The sequence below is a fragment of the Mesoplodon mirus genome (assembly GCF_964341445.2).
Source record: "Mesoplodon mirus genome assembly, chromosome: 2".
Lineage (NCBI taxonomy): Eukaryota > Metazoa > Chordata > Mammalia > Artiodactyla > Ziphiidae > Mesoplodon > Mesoplodon mirus.
The window spans coordinates 160088843-160111650 of NC_138977.1; the positions used below are offsets into that span (position 1 = coordinate 160088843).

At 41.7% G+C, this 22808-nt stretch overlaps 1 protein-coding gene across 3 annotated transcripts in view; it reads left to right on the plus strand.

The window, feature by feature from the left end:
- Positions 1 to 22808, plus strand: part of EVC2 (EvC ciliary complex subunit 2) — a 144264-nt gene that overhangs the window by 28117 nt on the left and 93339 nt on the right. For all 3 annotated transcript variants that reach the window (XM_082629743.1, XM_082629741.1, XM_082629742.1), the window contains 2 exons: positions 13261 to 13395; positions 16246 to 16385. In XM_082629743.1, the coding sequence (XP_082485869.1) occupies positions 13261 to 13395; positions 16246 to 16385 (275 nt within the window). The remainder of the gene's footprint in view (positions 1 to 13260; positions 13396 to 16245; positions 16386 to 22808) is intronic.

Sequence of the window (22808 nt, forward strand, 5' to 3'; positions counted from 1 at the left end):
TATATTAGTGCTGTATTCAAGTCCTGCAAAAAAAGTCAGACCAGTGGAATAAAATAGAATATCTACACATATGTATACATGATAAAACGATATTTCAAACCAATGGAAAGAGAATGTCTGATTCATAAATTTGGGGGGCAACTGACAGGATCTTTTGGAAGAAAAATGAAGATGAATTCCCTCAACAGATTTAAATCTAAATGGATAAAACAATTTTTAAAGAGTAAATATCGGTTAATATGCTATGAAAAAAACCATGGGGGAAAACCATGGGTCTGAGTACACAAAATAGTTGAAAACTTTACATTTGAAAACAGTATTAAAAAAGATAAGGGGTAAACTTGGGAAAATATTTGTAGCATACATTAAAAAGGATTAATGTCTTTATAATATATTATAAAGAGCTTCTATTCATTAATAAGATAAAGAATGCCTCAGTAGATAGCTATGTACGATATGAGAATTTCTCAAACACAAAGATTTACAGTGTGTGCCCTTGAGCACAGTGGAGGGAACGTGTAACTCCACTGGCAAAATCATGTGGCTTTGGGTTTAACTCAGAGGGCTGGAAGCATGCAGTCGCATATCATCACGTCTGCCTTCTCTGGGTCTCTTCTTCTTTGGATGACTTACCACCAGCCTTCTGCCTGTTCAGTCCTGCTCCCCTCCAGCCCATCATCCTGAAACACCAGCCTGCTCACTTTCTATTCTGGAGGGGCTCCCCATTGCCTGCTGGATAAAGCCCAATTCCCTTAAGTTAGGATTCAGGCTCCATCAGGAAAGGTGACCTCTGCTATCTCCCTGTGCCGTGGGGTTCCTGAGTTTTCCACATAGCTCCGGTTTTACACATGCTGATCTTTTCCTTCCTGTCCTCTGGCAGCTCGTAAACATCCTGCAGGACCCTGACCAACTTTCTCCACCTCTGTGATTCCTTCACATCCCCCAAGCAGGCTGGTGGCACCCCTTGCTGGGATCTAGTGGCATTGGGACATCTGATAAACCTTGTCACTCTGTGACATTGAGATTATTCCCCTGGTTGGCACTTAATACATTTTTGTTGACATCACAATAGAAGTTTTGCCCAGGGGGAGACTTTAAAGATTATCTAGTTTTACTTCCTCAATTAAGAGTGAAAAAAAACTCAGGTCCTGAGAGGCTTTGGGAACTGGACAAGGTCCTGAAGCTTGAGACAACTTTGAGGAATGGAATCATGCTGTGCAGTTTGTTCTGTAGTCCAGGCCTTATTCACTGGATTGTAACTTACAGACCTCTATTAGTGAGTGTGATTGTCTCTGTTTATGGTTACCTTCAAGCTCTTGCTCTTGCCAGAGTCATCAGAGTCTCTGCCCTCAGAGCTGCCCCTCAAGGGCTGTGGGACAAGGGTCAGCAAGTCACTGACTCCTGTGCTTCTTCAAGCAGTTGAAGGATTTCAACTAAGTTACTCCTAAAATGTCTTTCAGAGAAATCATTCTGTATGCTCTCCCCTTCAAACTTTTCCTGGTTTGGGGAGGGGGTGGGATTTAATATATGTCTATTATGGACACTTTAAACAAACAACCCCTACACACACACACACACACACAGACACAAGGAGAAAGTTAGATGAGTAAGATAACATTTCTTCATATCCCCACCACCAGAAATAACCATTGCTAGCATGGTAGTTTCTTGCCTTCTGCAAGTCTATATATATATTTATTACATAATTGAAGTCAAATTGTATAAACAATTTTTCCTCATGCTCTTGTAACTTGGTATTGGATTTTAAGCATTTAAAGCATTTCTTTTGAAAATCTTTTTTTGTCTGGCATTGCTCTTCATAAATGCAGTGGTGGAACTCGTCAAAGGAATCTGCTACCAGCCAATATGTGATTAAAGTGGTGGTAATAACGGATTCTTTTCCAGAGACAAGAAGGAAAGTTAGTGTGGGCTCTGGGGGTAAGACAGCTGGGATCACTGAGCCACCTCTTTTTCTTTATTCTTAGATAATGGAGTTTAAGTTAGATAGGCTCTTTGAGATTCTGTACTTACAATGATTATCAATGGAATTTGTCTGCAAGGTTTTTGCCCTCATTTTACAGATGGGGAAACTGCAGCTTAGGGAGGGAAAGGCTCAGGGTCCCACAGTGTGGTAGGGGAGGAGCTGAGAGTTGAGCCCACAATGAGGGCCCAAGTCCATGGTCTTTACGAGTATGTTCTGCTGCTTCCCATAGCGTTGTTTCTGGTCCTCATCATTTCTCCATTGGCTGTGTCATCCAGGTTCACCCTCCTCCAGGCTGAAGTCACACAGCATATGGATTTCTCTTTCTAAAATACTGATATGACCATGTTACTTCCTGGTTTAAAACCCTGCAGGGAGCCCCCTAAGCCTGTAGGATGATGTTGCAAATCCCTAACCTTCTCTTGAAGGCCCTCTGGGACCTGGGCTGTGTCTCTTGCCATCTGCAAGTCCTGCCCATGTTGTTCCCTCTGCCTGGCTCACCCTCCTCCTGGCCTGGCTCATTGTCCTCTCCCCACGGGTCACCTCTTGGAAGGTCTTCTTTGTCCTTTGAGCTGGGTTAGGGGCTGCCCCTCTTCTCTCCTTGCCCTAGTCACACATGTCGCCCCAGCCTACGTGCCTGGCCATTCCTCTATAGGATGCTGAGCTCCTCGGAGCAGGGCCTGGGTCTCTTTCCTCCTTGTCTTTCCTTGTCAAGAAAGGTTACCACCACATCTAAACATTGAGTCAAGCCTGGCAGTAATTGTGATGTAGCCACTTAATAGAAATTTTCAGGTAAATGGAATTATAGCAAAGCTTGGTGTTTGCACCCATGAAGTGTGAATTCTGTATTTAAAGCATTGTTCTAAAGATTAAAAAGGAATTACTTGGCCTCTGATGAAAGGTCAATAAAGGTGTTGATAGTTAAGCGTAGTTTTGAAGGGAAGGCTTTTGGCCAGAGACTCCGGAATTCTAAAATTCTGCCCTGCTAGTCACTTACCCCAAAAGGGTGAGCTGTATACTCAGAGAGGGAATCAAAATGTTCACAGCGGCACAAGCCCCTGATGACTCAATGCAAGGCTCCTGGTAAAAGGCCAGGCTGGAGCCTGAGCCCTGGAGAGGCAGCTGCTGGTCTGAAGACTACTGCCTAGACCGTGGGGTGTGAATCCTGGGTCTGTTACTTCTTAGCTCTGTGACCTTGGGCTATTTATTTAACTTATTTATACTTTGTCATTGTAATCTGTAAAATATGGATTAAAATAGTGCCCACTTTATGCTATTGCCATGGGGAGTGAATGGATAAAGCATGTAAAGCACTTGGAACCATCCTTGGCACTCAGTATCTGCTCAATACATATTAGCTCTAATGATGGTGGTGATGGTGATAATGATGGTATTGATGGTGATGATGGTGATATTATGGTAAGGACGATGATGGTGAGGATGATGGTGATGGTGATGGTGATGTTGATGGTGATGATGATGATGGTGATGACAATGATGGCGATATGAGTGATTATGGGGATTTTCCTTTCCATAAAGCTAAATCTTGAGATTCAGTCTTCTTTGGCCATTTATATGGAGGAGGGAAGTTGAAGAGTAGAGGCGTTGTGGACAGGTCAGGGGATCAGGACCTGGCTTAAGTTAGTAACAGAGGTAAATGAAGAAGGTTGAAAAGAAGAAAGTGGGACTTGTGAGTGGGCTTGCCCCAAGTAGGTAGTTTTTACCTAGGTTTGCTTATCACCTGGTATTGGAAAGTAGGAATTGCAAGATCTCAAGGTGGAGATTCAGAGAAGGTGGAGGTGGGAAGAGGAGTGAGGTGGCTTTCCTGGCTGTTCTGCTTCCTAAAGCAGGAAAGGGAGGAAGGGAGGGAGACTTTGAGAGAATGAGTTAGTTTTGTTCCTGCTTTTTTTAGTACATGGTTGCTGCCTGCCTGTAATTCTGTCCCAATATCTGTTTCTGGTTCTCACCCATCAGACAAGTAACTTCTACCAAGGTGTGGGAGGTTGAGACTAAAAATGTGTTTAGAAAATCACACAACCCCCTGGACGGCAAGTGGTGTAATGTACCGGGGAGAACACAGACTTTGGAATTAAGCAGAGCTAGCTCTGTCCCTCTTTAACTATGGACTTTGATTAACTACCTGATCTCTTTGCATCTTCATTTATCTATCAGTGGAATGGGAATAATACATCCCCTGCAGGATTGCTGAAGATTGAATGAGATAAAGCAATACCACACTTTTTCAGTTTCCTAGGGCTGCCACAACAAATTATCACAAAGCTTAGAACAACAGAAATTTATTCTCTCACCGTTCTGGAGGCTCGAAGACTGAAATCAAGGTGTTGGCAGGGTCATGCTCCTTTTGAAGACTCTAGGGAAGAATCCTTCCTTGCTTCTTCCCAGCTTCAAGTGGCTCCTGGAAATGCTTCCTTGGTTGTAGCTACATCACTCCAATCTCTGCCTCCATGGTCACGTAGTCTTTTCTCTGTGTGTGTCTATCTCCAAATCTCCCTCTCCTTATAAGGATACAGTCACTGGATTTAGGACCCACCCTAATCCAGTATGACCTCATCTTAACTTGACTATGTCTGCAAAGACCTCATTTCCAAATGAGGTCACATGCATAGATATTGAGGGTTAAGATTTCAGCATAGCTTTCTGGAGGACACAGTTCAACCCCCTACATGCATCTAGCCCAGGGAGTGGCATATTGTAGGTGATCAAATGTCATTCATTCCCTTACCTCTCCATTCTTCTCCCTAAAGCTGTAAAATTAAAAGTGTTTGCCTTCTGTCAGTAGCAAACTTTGAAAACAAATCACTGATCTATAGCCTTTTGTTCTCTTTAGACACAGATGTTTTGTCTCCTTTCCATCAGTATTTTAATGTAACCTGTTTGCACTGCTTTTCATAGTTACCCATTTTATTGATTTTCTTCTTATCTGCTAGGTACACGAATCAGAGCTTAGAAGGCTATTTCCAGTGCAAATGGAGAACTTGCATTTCAATTTGGTGCTAATGAAAATGTAAGATTTAGAATCAGGATGTTTGAGTCTGAAAACAGAATTGGTTTCCTGACCACCTCTGATAACAGCCTCTATGGACAGAGGCTGATTCATCATAGGCGAGTCATATGTGGCAACACACTTTGATTCAGGTTCCAGTAATTGTCTGGACCAAAGCTCCTGTTCCCAACCTAACTTGGCTTTGACTGTTTGGAAGGTCAGTTTGGCCTTGTTGGTCCATCAGAAAAATTTAACCTTAACTACAGTGTGCATTGTGACCACTATGTAGTAGTAGGAATAGTGAGGAAGTAGTGAGGAATGGGTTAGTTGTCTTCCAGCTCCTATATAATGCATTAAATGTTCCCATAATCTGCAGCCACTTTTTTACTGAAGTATAGTTGATTTACAATGTTGCATAAGTTTCAGGTGTACAGAAAAGTGATTCAGTTATACATATATATATTCTTTTTCATATTCTTTTCCCTTGTAAATTATTTAAAAATATTGAATATAGTTCCCTGTGCTACACAGTAGGATCTTGTTGGTTATTTTACATATAGTAGTGTATATATGTTAATCCCAAACTCTTAATTTATCCCTCCCCCCAACCTTTCCCCTTTGGTAACCATGAGTTTGTTTTCTGTGTCTGTGGGTTTATTTCTGTTTTGTATATAAGCTCATTTATATCATTTTTTTAGATTCCACATATAAGTGATATCTTATGATATTTGTCTTTCTGTCTGGTTTAATTCACTTAGTATGATAATCTCTAGGTCCATCCATGTAGCTGCAAATAGCATTATTTCATTCTTTTTTATGGCTGAGTAATATTCCATTGTATATATGTACCACATCTTCTTCATCCATTCATCTGTCAATGGATATTTAAGTTGCTTCCATGTCTTGACTATTATAAATAGTGCTGCAGTGAACATTGGGGTCTGCAACCATTTTGAATTAAACTTGTCACAGGTTGGCTTCTCTGGAAGCAGATGCCAAGACAGAATTGGGGTATAACATGGTAACCAGTGTGCAGAAAAGTTGACATAGCTGGCCTGAGACTGCTATCCTTAGAAAGCGCTACTTACAAGTTTAGCCCTTGGCTGGCATCTGGGAACTTAGATTTCAGGACAATTCTCACCATTTACTGAACTATGGGTGGCTCACCCACCTAAACTGTTTTTATAAAGAATATATTTTATGTTGAACACCTCATTTCCATCTGGAGTCTGGGATTTTGGTACATGCCAGGCAGAGGGTGCCTAAGTGACTAGTCCTGAATAAAAACCTTGGGTACCGAGTCTCAAATGAGCTTCACTGGTGGACAGCATTTATGCTCATTGCTGGAGGAATTAAGCGTGCCCTTTGTAGCTTCGCTGGGAGAGGACCTTAGAAGCTTGCTCCTGGTTTCCCCGGACTTTGCCCCACATGCCTTTTCCTTTTGCTGAGTTTTCTTTGTATCCTTTTGCTGTAATCATAGCTGTGAGAATGATTATATGCTGAGTCCTTTGTAATTATATATGAGTCTTAGTGAATCATCTAACCTGGCGGTGGTCATGGGGTTCCTCCAACACAATCAGATCACCTGTGAAGGGGAGGAGGAGGAAGCAGGTTTGGGCAGAGAAAGAAGTCAAGTGTGATCCAGGCTGACAAAGCTTTACCTGGCAGAGAGCTGTGGGGCAAGTGTTGTCACCTGTCTGAGCATCCCTCATCAGGCTAAATGGCTGGCCATTATGCCTTTGCCTTGTTCTGTTACCAGATGTTGGCATGACCTAGGTGAGGTGGCTCTCTGCAGCTGATCTAGAACATGAAGTGGGAGGTCTACTGACCACACTGCCTGTAGCTGGACACCTAGTCCGTCCTTGAAGGGAGATCTGGGTGGTACATCTCCTTATCTACCAAACTTACCTTTACAACTCATTATTATCATTTTTTATCTCCTGATTGTACAAGTAATACATGCCCATTATAGAAAACACAGAAACATAAAGAGAAAATTCATCAAGTAATTATGCTCAACAAAATTCTGGAATATTTTCTTCATAGGTTCCATATGTATATGGGTGCATATATATTATTTTTATTTTAATGTAATTGGAATTTTTATGTATATACAGCTTTGTGTCTTCTTTTAAAATGTTATACTAGGATATAGACATTTTTTATATTACTAAAAATTCAGCACACAAAAGTCAGTTGCTTTTATATACATACACAATGAACAATCCAAAAAGGAAATTAAGAAAACAATTTAATTTACAGTAGCATCAAAAAGAATAAAATACTTAGGAATAAGCTTAACCAAGAGGTGAAAGACTTGTACAGTGAAAGCTACAAAACACTGCCGAGAGAAAATTAAAGAAGACCAGTAAGTGGAAAATCATCCCTTGTCCATAGACTGGAAGACTTCATATTGCTATGATCTACAGATGCAGTGCAATCTCTGTCAAAATTCCAATGGCATTTTTTTGGTAGAAATAGAAAGAAAACCCATCCTAACATTTATATGAAATCTTAAAGGAACCCAAATAGCCAAGACAATCTTGAAAAGGAACAAAGTTAGAAGTCTCACACTTCCTGGTTTCAAAACTTATTACAGAGCTGCAATAATCAAAGCAGTGTGGTAATGTCATGAAGACAGACATACAGACCAATGAAAAGAAAAGAGAGCCAGGAAAAAAAACCCTCACATCTATAATAAAATGATTTTCAACAAGAGTGCCAAGACTATTCAATGGGGAAAGGATAGTCATTTCAATAAATGATGTTGGGGAAACTGGATATCCAAAATAAAGTTGGGGTCCAAAATAAAGTTGGACCCCTACCTTATACCATGTACAAAAATTAACTCATAGAGCATCAAAGACTTAAATGTAAGACCTAAAACTATAAAGCTCTTAGAAGCAAACATGTGGGAAAGCTTCATAACATTGCATTTGGCAGTGATTTCTTGCTTATGACCCAAGAGCACAGGTAACAAAAGAAAAAAAAACAGATAAATTGGACTACATCAAAATTAACAACTTCTATGCACCAAAGGACACAATCAACAGAGTGAAGGGCAGCTCACAGGATGGGAGAAAATATTTGCAAATCATTTATCTGATAAGAGGTTAATATCTATACCACATAAAGAAATCCTATGTCTTAGTCTGGGCTGCTATAACAAAGTGTCATAGACTGAATGGCTTCTACAACCCACATTTATTTCTCACAGTTCTTTAGACTGGGAAGTCCAAGGTCAAAGTAGATACGCCAGTAGATATGGTATCTGGTGAGAACCCATTTCCTGGTTTGTAGATGGCCATCTTCTCATTGAATCCCCCTTTGGCAGAGAGCAGAAAGAGCTCTGGTCCATTTGTCCCTTTATAAGGACACCATTTACCTCCCAAAGGCCCCATCTCCTAATACCATCACAAGGGCGGTTAGCATTTCAACATATGAATTTTGGGAATACACACAAACATTCAGTCCCTAATGTCCTACAACTCAATAACAATAATAACCAAACAACCAGATTAAAAAATTGGCAAGGAACTTGAATAGACATTTCTCCAAAGAAGATATACAAATAGCCAGTGAACACATGAAAATATGCTCACCATCACTAGTCATTAGGGGAATGCAAATCACCTCACGCTTGTTAAGGTGGTTTTTATTAAAAAAAACCCAAAATAACAAGTGTTGACAAGAATGTGGAATAATTGGAACCCTTGTGCACTGTTGATGGGAATAAAAATGTGCAGCCTTTATGGAAGACAGTATGGTCATTCCTTAAAAAATTAAAAATAGAATTATCATGTGACCCAGCAATTCCACACCTGGGTATATCCCCAAAAGAATTGAAAGCAGGGTCTTGAAAAGATTGGTATACCCATGTTCATAGCAGCATTATTCACAAGAGCTAAAAGATGGAAACAACCCAAGTGTCTACCAATGGGTGAGTGGATAAACAGATGTGGTGTATTCATACAATGGAATATTAGCCTTAAAAAGAAAGGAAATTCTGACATATGCTACAACATAGATGAAGCTTGAGGGTGTTATGCTAAGTGAAATAAGCCACTCATAAAAAGACAAATAAATACTGTATGATTCTACTAATATGAAGCCCCTAGAGTAATCATATTCATAGAGACAGAAAGTAGAATGGTGGTCACCAGGGGCTGGGGAAGGAGAGAATGGGGAGTTGTTTAATGGGTACAGTGTTTCAGTTTTGCTAAATGAAAAAGTTCTGGAGATGGATGGTGGAGATGGTTGTACAGAGTGGTTGTACTTAACACAACTGTACACTTAAAAATGATTAAAATGGTAAATGTTATGTAAAGTGTATTTTACTCCATTTAAAAACATCATTCAAAATCTCCTTTTAAATGGTTAAACATTGAGAACTTAAAGCTCCTAGAAAGCAAGATCCTTCTAAGAGGTCATCAGGCACACTTATGCTAAAAGATAATGGAGTGGCTCCTTCAGTATTCTGAGGGAAAAAGATTTTGGACCTTGAGTGATAGTCTCAGCCAAGGTAACAATCAAACAAACACAAAGTAACAATATTTTAACACGTGATAAATAAAAATATTTTCTAAACCAATTTACTTGAGAACACATAAATATGGAAAATACTCTATCAAACTGGAAAAAAAATACGAGAAAGAGGGAGGAATGGAATCCAAAAAACAAGAAAGCAGTAAAGAGAGCTCTAATGACAGCAGTGCAGCAAGCCTAGAAAGTAGCCAGTCCTGAGTAGATCAGAATGTCAAAGACCTCTGGGAGTGATGATTTCAAGAAAAAAAAAAAAAGATGACTCCCTGCAACAGCTAATATCATTAAAGAAATGGGTGTATACCAGGAAGAGAAAAGAAAAGCAGTGAGAAACCCCAGGAAAAACAAAAAGTTACACAAGCAAGTATTGGTCCAAGTTGAAGCAAACTAAAACTATGGCATGATTTTGAAAATTGATAGTGTAAGAAAGGGCACTGCATTAAAAATGTGTGGCTTTTAGGGGCTTCTATTTAGTTATACAGGATTACATTCAATTACTTTATTATGCAGTGAATACATATGTCTAATCATAATAATGATATTGCCTTTAAAATGTTTTTATTTTTAGTTTTCAGAATTAACTTATAAACCACCACAAAGACTTAACTGTGGTTGCAGAATATACATACATACATGTATGTATAAAATAAATTCTGGAGGGCAGAAGTGGTGAAAGGAGAGGTGGAAGGAAATATGGGGCACTAGTTTCACCATGTTTCTTCTTTCTTTCTTAGTAAGAACGCAAGAAATATTCTCTAAATTTAATGCCATAAAAACTGTTTCATTTTTTTAAAGTTAGACAAAGGTAGCTAACTGAATATAACCATTGAAATTGGGAGAAAGTGTAGGTAACAATCCTTCAAATTTTTGGGGGTAAAATTTCGTGACCTAAAATCCACATCTGTCATAGCAGGAATTCATAAGTAATGTGTCATGTTGACATATCAAGAAATAAAGATGTATGCATAATTTTTAGAGTATTTAAGTTAACTAACCATTCTGGTTCACTAAACCATAGAAACTAAAACCAGTATCTATTTAAGATAGTTGCCTCTGGGAAGTGGGGGTAGAAGAGGATGCAGAAGGACACACAGGGTATTTGCTTCTCTTTTTCAACCCTTGGCTTCTGTTAAAAACCTTTTTTTCCCTAGCAGGCATGCATTATTCTGCTTCTCAAAACTTGTAAAATGACTGCATGATTGGCCATTATGGATAGAATAACTCCTAGAAGCTTAAAATATTTAACCATTCTTTGTGTTGTGGAGCATTTAGGATACGTCCCATTTGTGTTATTTTATATAATGTTCTTAAAAACGGCCTTATATATAAATAAATCTTCATGCATATTTCTGGATCAAACCAACCTGTGTATAAGCTTTTATGCCTATTTTTGAATTATCTCCTGAGGAGTGAATCCTGGGTATGAGATCACTAGGTTAAAGGGGTGAACATTTTAAAGCCCCTTGTTATGGACACAGACATTTTTTCCCTTTCATTTTTGAGTATAGACACTTTGGTGAGAGCCAAATGTCTCACCAAAGGATGAGAGTATCATAAAAATCTTAGTCTCTTTTAGTCCAGGCCTGTTTTCGAGGTCACGTTCTGAAGAAATGACTGGGTAACGGTCACCACATAGCATCTCCCTTTCTGTACCAGTGGAGTTGCCTTGGGTCACCCAACCCACAAAGGAAGGCAGGGCCAGAATCACTCACATTTAGTCAGTGAGTGCCATGGGTTAGGCCCTCTTCTAGTGACTTCATTGGACTTTGTTCATGTCTCATGTTTAATCCTCAGTACAACCTTCGGAAGGCTCTTGTCTCTGTCTTACAAGGGAAGAGCAAAGGCAAAGATGAAGTGATTTGCCCCAATGCCACACGGCCAGTAAGTAGCAGAGATGGGTCCCACACCCGGTGGTCTGAGTCTAGAGCCCAAACTTCACTCTCTGTGCTGTTACAGGCCCTTATCTGTGAGAAGCAAGTAGGCTGGGTCAGCCCCAGTCAGTGTGCCCAGGAAGAGTGTAATCACACAAGGGGAGAAAGCATCAGCGTCTTATTAGCTTCTAGCATACTGCCTGGTACACAGTGGACACCCAGTACCTATTTGTCGACTAAATAGATAAGCCAAACTTTACACCAAACTCCTCTGCATTATTATTTTGTTTAATTTTCATGCTGTGAGGTATTTTTATCCCCATGTTACAGATGAGAGGACTGAGGTTTCCAGAGGTCAAGTCACTTGCCCAAAGTATAGAGCTGTTTCGATAGAGGAGGCATTGTAATTCAGGCCTATAGGATTTTTTTTTTTTTTTTTGGCTGTGTTGCATCTTCGTTGCTGCACGCGGGCTTTCTCTAGTTGCAGCGAGCGGAGGCTACTCTTCGTTGCGGTGTGTGGGCTTCTCATTACGGTGGCTTCTCTCTTGTTGCAGAGCACGGGCTCTAGGCTGCTGGCTAGAGTAATTGTGGCACATGGGCGCAGTAGTTGTGGCTCGCGGGCTCTAGAGTGCAGGCTCAGTAGTTGTGGCGCACGGGCTTAGTTGCTCCACGGCATGTGGGATCTTCCCGGACCAGGGCTCAAACCCGTGTCCCCAGCATTGGCAGGCAGATTCCTAGCCACTGCGCCACCAGGGATGCCCCAGGCCTGTAGGATTTGAAACCAGAGCTGTTTTTATTTTGCTCAAAGTGTCTTTGGGAGAATTCAAGAAGTTAATTCTTGTGAAACCCTTAGGGTTCTCAAAGGGTGGGAGCTTCCCCTGGGAACTTGCTAGAAATGCCTCTTCTTGGTTCCTGCCCCAGGTCTAGTGACTCAGAATCCCCGAGGGAGGGGCCCAGCAGTTTGTTTCCACAGACCCTGCAGGTGATTCTGATGTGAGCTGCGACGTAGGAGCACAGCCTTAGCCCCAAGCCTGCCCCGTGCTGAGTGCTTAGGAAGATGGCAGCTGCTGCTGTCTTTGGCATCACGTTCTAGATCCCAAAGAAATGGTGGAGGGAGGGGAGGAATGTGGGATGTCTAGAACTTACTGCTTCTCACAGTTGTTATTTGGTTCCAGCCACTTCTGGCCCATCAGTGGATTCACACTGGTCCCAGGATGTCTCTGACTGAAGCCCGGAGGAAGCCTTTGAGGAGGGAGAAGTACACTGGGCACATTAAATGAAGCTCACGTGAACTCTCGAGCTCCCCCTGGCTGGTCATTTACTGGACTGCCTGGCAGCTGGCCTGCCTCCTGCTGTGTGATGCCTCCCCAGCCACGTACATCCTCCAGAGTGATCCTGAAGTCCAGAGTGGGCTGCACCCCTCATGGGACGTGTTTCCAGGGCGGGGGGAGCGGACAGCTTTGAGGGGAGTTGAGGGCACCATGGATTCTTCCTCTGCCCTCTGCAAAATTCTGCCCGACTCAAAACATTTCACAGATCCTTAGTGCTGCCTTCGGTTTGTTACATATTTGATTTGAGAATTTAACATTCCTGAGCACCTGTGATGTGCCAGGCTTGGGGTGGTTGGTCCTACTGTGTGCAAGCCTCCATGCTCAGCTCCTTGAAGTGCTTGCCCCGTTTAACTTGGGCCCAGAGAGGTCCAGCAATGGTCTCAAGGCAACCAGCTAATAGGTGGCAGAGCTCGGTCTAAACCCAGGTCGGTTTCACTAACTCTGTGCTTGTTCTGCTTTAACGCAGTTGTAACTTGACTTGAAAAATGTAAAGTGTGGCCACAAACAAATCTCTCTCTCTTATCCCCATAGGTTCTACCAAACCACGGCCTCCACGCAGCAGGGTTCTTCGTGGCCTTCATCCTCTCCCTGGTGCTGACCTGGGCCGTGCTTTTCTTCATGGTTCGATATCAGTGTTTGAAGGGAAGCATGCTTACCAGACATCAGGTGGGAGTCCATGTGCATCCTCTTCCTGGAGGGTAGTTGGTTGGTGGTAGATGTGAGGTTGAAGTTTATCCTTCAGTTCAGTCAGTCTCAACTCTGGATCGATGTCAGGACCCCCAGGGAACCGTGAGGCATGCTCATACCAAGGCCCTCCTGCACAGACTCTGACTGCTTTGTCCCGAGAGGCATGCCCATCATTAGTAGTTTTTAAAAGCTCCCTGGATGATTCTAACAAACGACCAGGATCGGGAACCCCTGCAGTCTGACTGAATAACTGAGTGCCCACCTGTATGGCCAGCTGTGCATTCATGCCACACCCTGACTCAGGTCCTGGTCTACACTTCCCTCTGAAAAGTCTTTGAAGACTTACTTTGTCCTCAGGGTGAAGCCCAGATTCCTTAGCATGGCTTATAAAGAAAGTCCCCTGTGGTCCAGCTTCATACCTCAACTTCTGGCTCTACCCAATGACTGCTGAGCTCTCCACACTCACCTGGATGCCTTTATAATCCTCTCTCCGCTCTTCAGTGAGCAGAACTCTGACGCACCCTTTAAGACTCATCTCGGGCCTTGCCTCTCCTTGGAAGTCATCACTGGCCACTTCCTGGCTAAGTTGGGGACTCTCTGTCTGGGTTCCTGCACTAGCTTTTGGACCCCACCCAGCATTTATCCCCACCTGTGAACTCCTCAATCTCTGTTTTCCTGTCTTGGCCTGGGTTCCCACAGAAGCACATCCTGAGACTAGGATCCAAATGCAAACAGTTTATATGGGAAGTGATCCCAGGAAGTAATGGTAGGGGGTGGGGAACTGAGGCGGGAAGGGAAGGCAGTCCGTCAAGCTACCACTGTGGGCACCTGGGGCTTTATCCCAGCCGGGATAAAGCCTGAGGGGAGAAGGAGCCAGGGTATTTAGCCATCAAATCCCATTGGTCATTGGTTGAGGACAAGGGGGTGAGGGGGCCAGGACAAAGGGTAACGTTATTTCCCTGGCATGGGCTCTGAAGGCCAGCAGGAACCTTCAGGGGAGGAAGCAGCATAGGTGTTGGCTGGTGGATCTTGGGCTAAAAGGCACTGAACGGCAAGGGCGAGGGGACATGGATGAAGCATGGATGCTGGCTGCTATAATCCCCATTGCCTGGTACAGAGCCTGGTGCTTAGAAGGCACTCAGTAAACGTGTGAAGGAATGAATGAGCCCCCAGCCAGAGGATGGGCAGACAGAGGAAGGAAAGCAGGGCACAGTCCTAGGGTGAGAAGGCACTGCTGGGACTGAGCACCCCAGTAGGTTGTTTGTTCCTTCAGGGCCATGGAGGCTGCAGCTGCTAGGTCCAGCAACTTGAAAGAAACATCTATCATCTTTCTCCCTCACCGTACAGTGAGGAAACTGAGGCCCGTGAAGCTAAACAGCCTGCTTCACGTGGCCGAGTGTAGGCTGGACCTGGCTTCCGAGGACCACCCTGCCGCCCTCTCTGGAGGCTGGCAGTCCTGTCCCATTGTTCATTTTGTTTCTGCTTCCTGGAGAAGAGAGTTGTTATTTCAAAGTGAGGTCAGCCCACAGTCTCCTTGGCAGGCAGAAGTGAGGAAAAGAAAAATGGCCCATCTAATACGACATTCTACTTACTCTCCCAAAGCTGTTATCAATCACAGAAGAACAGAACTCACCCTGCTACTTCGATGGAGGAGCAGGATTCATTTCTTGGAGATTAAAGGCTGATTGTTACAACCGTGAGAGGAAAGCAAAGTGTGAATTTGACTTAAGGTCTGAAGCCTCTTATAGAATTTTTTTTTCTGGCGTCACAAAAGGAACTCTCTTCACATTAAAAAATTTTTTTTCCATTGTGGTAGTGACCAAGGAGACAACATGCTGTAAACAGAGGCAGCCTTTAGAGTTAGGTAGACTTTGGGTCAAAAACCAAGCAGGCTCTTTATGAGCTATGTGAACTCAGATAATGTCATTTCATCTCTCTGAGTTGCAGTTCCTTATACGTAAACTGGGGGCATCAACACTGACTTTGTGTGATGGTTTCATGGTATGACATATACAAGGCACAGGGACAGGAATTCTTAAATGTTAGTTATAATTATCGTGCATTTCTGTAGAAATAATGATGATAGTGAGCAAAACAGATATATCATCTACCCAATCGGAGGGTTGAGCTTAATTATCTCTGATGTCACTTCCATGTGACAACTCTATAGTCTGATTAGAAACCAGCCAGATCCATGATGTTGAAGTCCATCTGCCAACTGTAATTTTCCTCTGCATGATGATGATGATGATGGGGATGATGATGATGGTGGTGATGATGATGGTGATGGTGATGATGTTGGTGATAATGGTGATGATGATGGTGGTGGTGATGATGATAGTGATCATGGGGATGGGGATGGGGATAATGATGGTGATGGTGATGATGGTGATGATGATGATGGTGATGGTGATGATGTCGGTGATAATGGTGATGATGATGATGGTGATAATATGATGGTTGTGGTGATGATGATGATGATCATGGGGATGGGACTGGGGATTATGGTGGTGATGGTGATGATGGTGGTGATGATGATGGTGAAATATTTTTATTACATCTTTATAGTTATAAAGGTCTTTCCATCCATTGCTCTGCTTTATCCACACAACAAGCCTGTGCAGGGCTACGAGAATTATTATCCCACTTCTTTGATGAGAAAATGAGGCTTAAGGAAGTGCAATGTCTTGCCTTAGTCTTACCAGCTCACAAGTGGTGGGTCCAGCTAGGTTCTCTGACTGCAGGTCCCCACCTTCCCTCATGAATTTTCCAGCTTGTGACATTCACAAGAAGGCCTACTCAATTGTGGTTTCTGAAATTCTCCTGAAGGTTCAGCATCATGAGAGCAAGCTGGAGCGCTCCCAGTTCACCTCAGCTGATGGTATGAATGAAGATCTCGCTCTAAATGACCAAATGATAGACATTCTGTCTTCAGAGGACCCCGGGAGCATGCTTCAAGCCTTAGAAGAGTAAGAATTCTAAGTCACATTATACTTCCATGGATGTGATGAATGTTTTACCTATAGCAGCATGAGAGCAAACACTGAGTGTATTTCATTCATTAATTCATCCTATTAATCATTAATTTGTCATTCAGTAGTCATAATCGAACAACTGCCATGCCCTGAACACTATGCTTGGTATCTGAGAAAAGAGATAAGACATAGGTTGAGCTGTGAGGCAGTCTGACCTAGTGGGAAGACAAACACAGAAACAGAAGTGACCATAAAGGTTTGATGAGTACCATGCTAAGATCAGGGCTAGCTGAGCCCAGAAGAAGTAATTACCTCTGACCGGGTCATGGAAATGCTTCCCAGAGGAAGAGATATTTTAACTAATTCTTGAAGTATGGGCAGAAGTTTTTCAAGTAGATGAAGGAAGGAGAGGCTTTTCAGGCAGAGGAAAGACAGGACAGATACCAAGGTAGGAAGTGAACAAGATATGTACATTTGGAGAAGTGTAAGGAGCTCAGCATGATTGATGTGTGGATTGGAGTATTGAGTAGTGTATTGAAGGAGAGGAAGTAACACCTTGAGAGAGAGGCCAGACCAGGTGATATGATTGTTGGCTAAACTGAATTCAGTTCTTTTTATTTTTTATTTTATTTAAATTTTTGTCTATTTATCTATCTATAACTTACTTTTAAGGACAGGACCTGAGTATCTTTATTTTATTTTATTACTTATTGAGGTAATGTTGGTTTATAACATTATATATTTCACTTGTACAACATTAAATATTTCTACTTCTGTATACCCTGCAGTATGTTCACCACCAAAAATTTAGTCTTCATCCATCACCATACAGTTGATCCCCTTTACCCATTTTGCCCTCCCCCACCATTCCTCTGTGGTAACCACTATTCTGATCTCTGTATATAAGTGTTTGATTTTGTTCATTTATTTTGTGTTTTTGTTTGTTTATTTTCTATATTCCACATATGACTGAAATCATATATTTTCTTTCTCCACCTGACTTATTTCACTTACATAATACCCTCAAGGTCCATCTATGTTGTTGCAAATGGAAAGATTTCATCTTTTTATGGCTGAGTAATATTCCATACACATCACATCTTTATCCATTCATCTGTTAATGGGCACTTAGGTTGCTTCCATATTTTGGCAATTGCAGTGACGCAGTGAGCATAGGAGTGAATGTATTTTTTCAAATTAATGTTTTTATATTCTTTGGATAAATACCCAGAAGTGGGATAGCTGGATTATATAGTGGTTCTGTTCTTTTTTTTTTTTTTTTTTTGGCTGCATTGGGTCTTCGTTGCTGCGCACGGGCTCTCCCTAGTTGCGGCGAGCGGGGGCCACTCTTCATTGTGGTGCACGGGCTTCTCATCGCGGTGGCTTCTCATCGCGGTGGCTTCTCTTGCGGAGCATGGGCTTCCGTAGTTGCGGCACGCAGGCCCTAGAGTGCAGGCTCAGTAGCTGTGTCGCCCTGGTTTAGCTGCTCCACGGCATGTGGGATCCTCCCAGCCCAGGGATTGAACCCACGTCCCCTGCATTGGCAGGCGGATTCCCAACCACTGTGCCACCAGGGAAGTCCCTGTTCTTATTTTTTTTGAGGAATCTCGATACTGTTTTCCATAATGGCTGCACCAATTTACATTCCCACCAACACTTGTTATTTCTTGCCTTTTTGATAATAGTCATTTCAACAGGTGTGAGGTGATATCTCATTGTGGTTTTAATTTGCATTTCCCTAATAATTCATGCTATTTTTTTCATGTGCCTGTTGGCCATCTGTATGTCTTCTTCGAAAAAAATGTCTATTCAGCTCCACCCATTTTTCAATTGGGTTGTTTTGTTGTTGAGTTGTATCTGTTCTTTATATATTTTGGATATTACTACTTATCAGATATATTGTTTACAAATATCTTCTCCCATTCAGTAGGTTGTCTTTCGGTTTTGCTGATAGTTTTGTTTCCTTTGCCGTGCAGAATCTTTTTAGTTTGATGTAGTTCCATTTGTTTATTTTTGCTTTTGATTCCTTTGCCTGAGGAGACATATCTGGAAAGATATTGTTAAGACCCATGACCAAGAGCATACCACCTATATTTTCTTCTAGGAGTTTTATGGTTTCAGGTTTTACATTTAAGTCTTCAATCCATTTTGAATTGACTTTGGTGTATGATATGAGATAGTGATCTAGTTTCTTTTTTTTTTGCATATGGTTGTCCAGCTTTCCCAACACCATTTATTGAAGAGACTGTCCTTTATCCATTGTATGTTCTTTGCTCCTTTGTTGTAAATTAATTGTCCATATATGCATGGGTTTATTTCTGGGCTCTCAATTCTGTTCCACTGATCTATGTATCTGTTTTTGTGCCAGTACCAAACCATTTTGATTACTATGGCTTTGTAATATAGTTTGAAATCAGGGAGTGTGATACCTCCAGCTTTGTTCTTTTTTCTCAGGATTGCTTTGGCTATTCAGGGTCTTTTGTGGTTCCACATAAATTTTAGAATTTTTGTTCTATTTCCGTGAAAAATGTCCTTCAGATTTTGATAAAGATTGCATTGAATCTGTAGATTACTTTAGGTAATATGGATGCTTTAACAATGTCATTCTTCCAATCCACTAGCATGGAATATCTTTCCATTTATTTGTGCCTCCTTCAATTTCTTTCAACAGTGTTTTATAATTTTCAGTGTACATATTTTCACTTCTTTGGTTATATTTATTCTTAGTTATTTTATATTTTTAGCTGTGATTGTAAATGGGATTTTTTTCTTAGTTTCTCTTTCTGGTAGCTCATTGTTAGCGTATAGAAATGCAACAGATTTTTGTATGTTGATTTTGTACCCTGCAATTATATGTGTTTGTTTATTATTTCTTTTAGTGTTTTTGTGGAGTCTTTAGGGTTTTCTATGTATAAAATTAGGTCATCTGCAAATAGTGACAGCTTTACTTCTTTCTTTCCAATTTGGATAACTTTAGTTTTTTTCTTCCCTAATTATTCTGGCTAGGACTTCCAATACTGTGTGAAATAATTTCTCCCTTTAGGTCTGTTAATAATTGTTTTATATATTTTGGTGCTCCTATGTTAGGTGCATATACATTAATAACTGTTATGTCTTCTTAGTGAATTTTCCCCTTTATAATTATATACTGTTCATTTTTGTCTCTTGTTACCTTTTGGGCTTGAAGTCTATTTTGTCTGATATGAGTATGGCTACACCCCCTTTTTTGGCTGTCATTTGCTTGAAGTGTCATCTTCCATCCCTTCACTTTGAACATGTGTTTGTCTTTAGAGCTGAGATGGGTCTCCTGGAGGTAGCATGTAGGTGGGTCTTGCTTTTTAATCCATCCAGCCACTCCATGTCTTTTGATGGGTGAATTCAGTCCATGTACATGTAAGGTTCTTATTGATAGATGAGGACTTAGTGCTGCCATGTTATCTTCTGTTTCTGGTTGCTCTGTCTCTCCACTGTTTTCTTTCCCCCTGTGTTTCTGTCTGCCAGTTTGATTTGGTAGTTTTCTCTGATGTTTTTCTCAGTTTCCTCTTTTTATGTTTCGTGTCTCTGCCCTAGATTTATGTTTTGTGGTTTATGTAAAACTTTTCATAGATAAAATAGTCCTTTTTATGCTGATAGCATCTTATCTTCATTCAACTCTATGGGTTCCATCTTTTTCCTCTTCCCCTTTTATGTTTTTGTTTTCTCAAATAATCCATTTTTATGTTGTGATTTATCAAACTGAAGGAGTTATCATTATTTTTTCTGCTTTTTTCCCCTCCTTCCCCTCCTTTATGCTATGATAAAATATTTTAAAACCTATTCTGGGAAAGAGTAACAATTTTCTGATTCTGTTTATCACCTTACTCAAACTTTTGGGTACTTTGCCTTTTTGTTTCTGATCAAAGGGCTCCTTTCCACATTTCTTGTAAGACAGGTGGTGATGAACTCCCTCAGCTGTTTTTGTCTGGGAAAACATTTATTCCTCCTTCATATCTGAATGATAACTTTGCTGGAGAGAATATTATTGGGTGACAGTTTTTATCTTTCAGTATTTTGAGAATGTCATTCTGCTCCCTCCTGGCCTATAAAGCTTCTGTGGAGAAATCTGGTGGTAGCCTAATGGTGATTCCTTTGTAGGAAGCTTTTTCTCTGGCTGCGTTTAAAATTCTTTCCTTGTCACTGACTTTTGACAATTTTAGTATAGTGTGTCTTGGAGAGGGTCTTTTTGCCTTGAGGTAATTAAGTGTTCTCTTAGCTTCGTAGACTTGTATATCCAGTTCCTTTCCCAGCTTTGTGAATTCTCACTTATCATTTCTTTAAATAAACTCTCTGTTCTTTTCTCCCTCTCTTCACTGGGATACTCATTACCTTAATGTTACCCTTCCTAAATGAGTTGAATAGCTCTCATAGAATTTCCCTGTTTTTTGTTTGTTTGTTTGTTTGTTTGTTTTTGTGTTACGTGGGCCTCTCACTGTTGTGGCCTCTCCCGTTGCGGAGCACAGGCTCCAGACGCACAGGCTCAGCGGCCATGGCTCACAGGCCCAGCTGCTCCGTGGCATGTGGGATCTTCCCGGACCGGGGCATGAACCCATGTCCCCTGCATCGGCAGGCGGACTCTCAACCACTGCGCCACCAGGGAAGCCCGAATTTCCCTGTTTTTTAACATCTTATTTCTCTTTCCTCTTCTACTTGTATCTTCCTAGATTTCTATTTTTGAGCTCACTAATTCTCTCCTCCATATGGGCTGCTCTATTTCCAAAACTTTCTAATGCATTATTTACCTTGTTTATGAGTTCTTCAGCTCTAGAATTTCTCTTTGATTCTTTTTTTGAGTTTCAATTTCTTTGGTAAAGCATTCCTTCTATTCATTAATTTTATTTCTCAGCCCATTGAACTGCCTTTCTGAATTTTCTTATAGCTCACTGAGTTTCTTCATGACAGCTATTTTGAATTCTTTATATGTTAGATCCCAGTATTCTGTGACTTTAAGTTTGGTTTCTGGAGATTCTCATTTTCTTTTTGTGGTGCAGTTACTGTGGTTCTTCATGGTGCTTGATGAGTTGTTCCTCTGCCAGTACATTTGAAGTAGCAAACACCTTTGTGCTTGATTCTGAGCTTCCTCTAGTTATATCTGAGAGTTGGCACTTTTCATCCTCCACTGCCTCTGTCAGAGGTGTGGCTCCATGTCTTCATTATCATTTCTTGTGTCTCCGGGTTTGTTGGTGCCTTGCTGTTGCCACTGTCACTAGCATTGCTACCTGGGCACCAGGATGAAAGGCTTTTCTGCCACGTCTGGGAATCCTTGAGTTGCAGACGCTGCCACTACAAGGGGTAGTGGAGGGGAGCTGGATTCACACAGGCACCTCTGCCCAGTGTTGCACAGTTCATGTGCTCTGCTGCTGGGGGTTAGGGGGTTGAGGGGTCAGAGTCATGGGTGCCTCAGTAGCTGGAGGGACAGGGTCCCAGACCCCACTGCCACTGCTGCCCACTTACCTATGGCCATGGGCGCTGCTGCGGCCAGGATGTCAGTCTTGTGTGCTGCTTCCCTCTGCTGCTACTGGGATCTTTGGGGCTGTGGGTTCATCTGCCATGGCTTTGGGGGCCAGGACTGCAGGCACCAGTCCTACTGTTCCCCCAGTTCTGCCCCCTCTGTGTGTTCCAGTCTGCTCACCTTTAGATGTACAAATGTGTGGAATTCTCTGGCATCCTGTCAGGCAGAGGCACCTTTGTTGCATTGTGGGTGCTTTACTGGTTACTGATTGAAGGGGAGACAAAGAGAGTGTCTCACTCCACCATGATGCTGATGTCCTCCAGTACACCCATTTCTTTTTATTTATTTAACAAATACTTATAATGTTCTATGTATGAGTAATAGAACATAGAGCCAAACATGGTTCTAAGAACTTTGCAAATATGTATAATCCTCTCAACAACCCTAGGAAGCAGGCATTGATGTTTGTACCATCTTACAGGTGAGGACTTAAGGTTAAAAAGCTTGCCCTAGGGCACACACTAGTAAATGAGAGGGGCAGGTTTCAAACCCACTCACTGTGGCTCCAGGGTACATGCCCTTAATCAGGGTGCTGCACTGACCATAATTTCTCCTGGCCAGGCAATGGACACAGTCTGCTGGCTGACTGTCACTCAGTAAGTTTCATCAATTTGGCCTTTCCTTCTTTCACTTCACAGATATTGGCAGATGACTTCTTTATATGTTCCCTTTTTTCAGTTGTTGCTAAAATTCTCAGTCTTATCTTTTATTTCCTGAAACATATTAAGCATAATTATTAAGTCTCTGTCTGAAAACTTCATTATCTTTACCCCTGTCCTGTGTCTATTACCTCTTGTTCCTCTTAGTTTGCGATCCTATTTTCTTGTCTCCTTGTATGCCTAGGTAGTTTTGTTTGTGTGCCAGACACT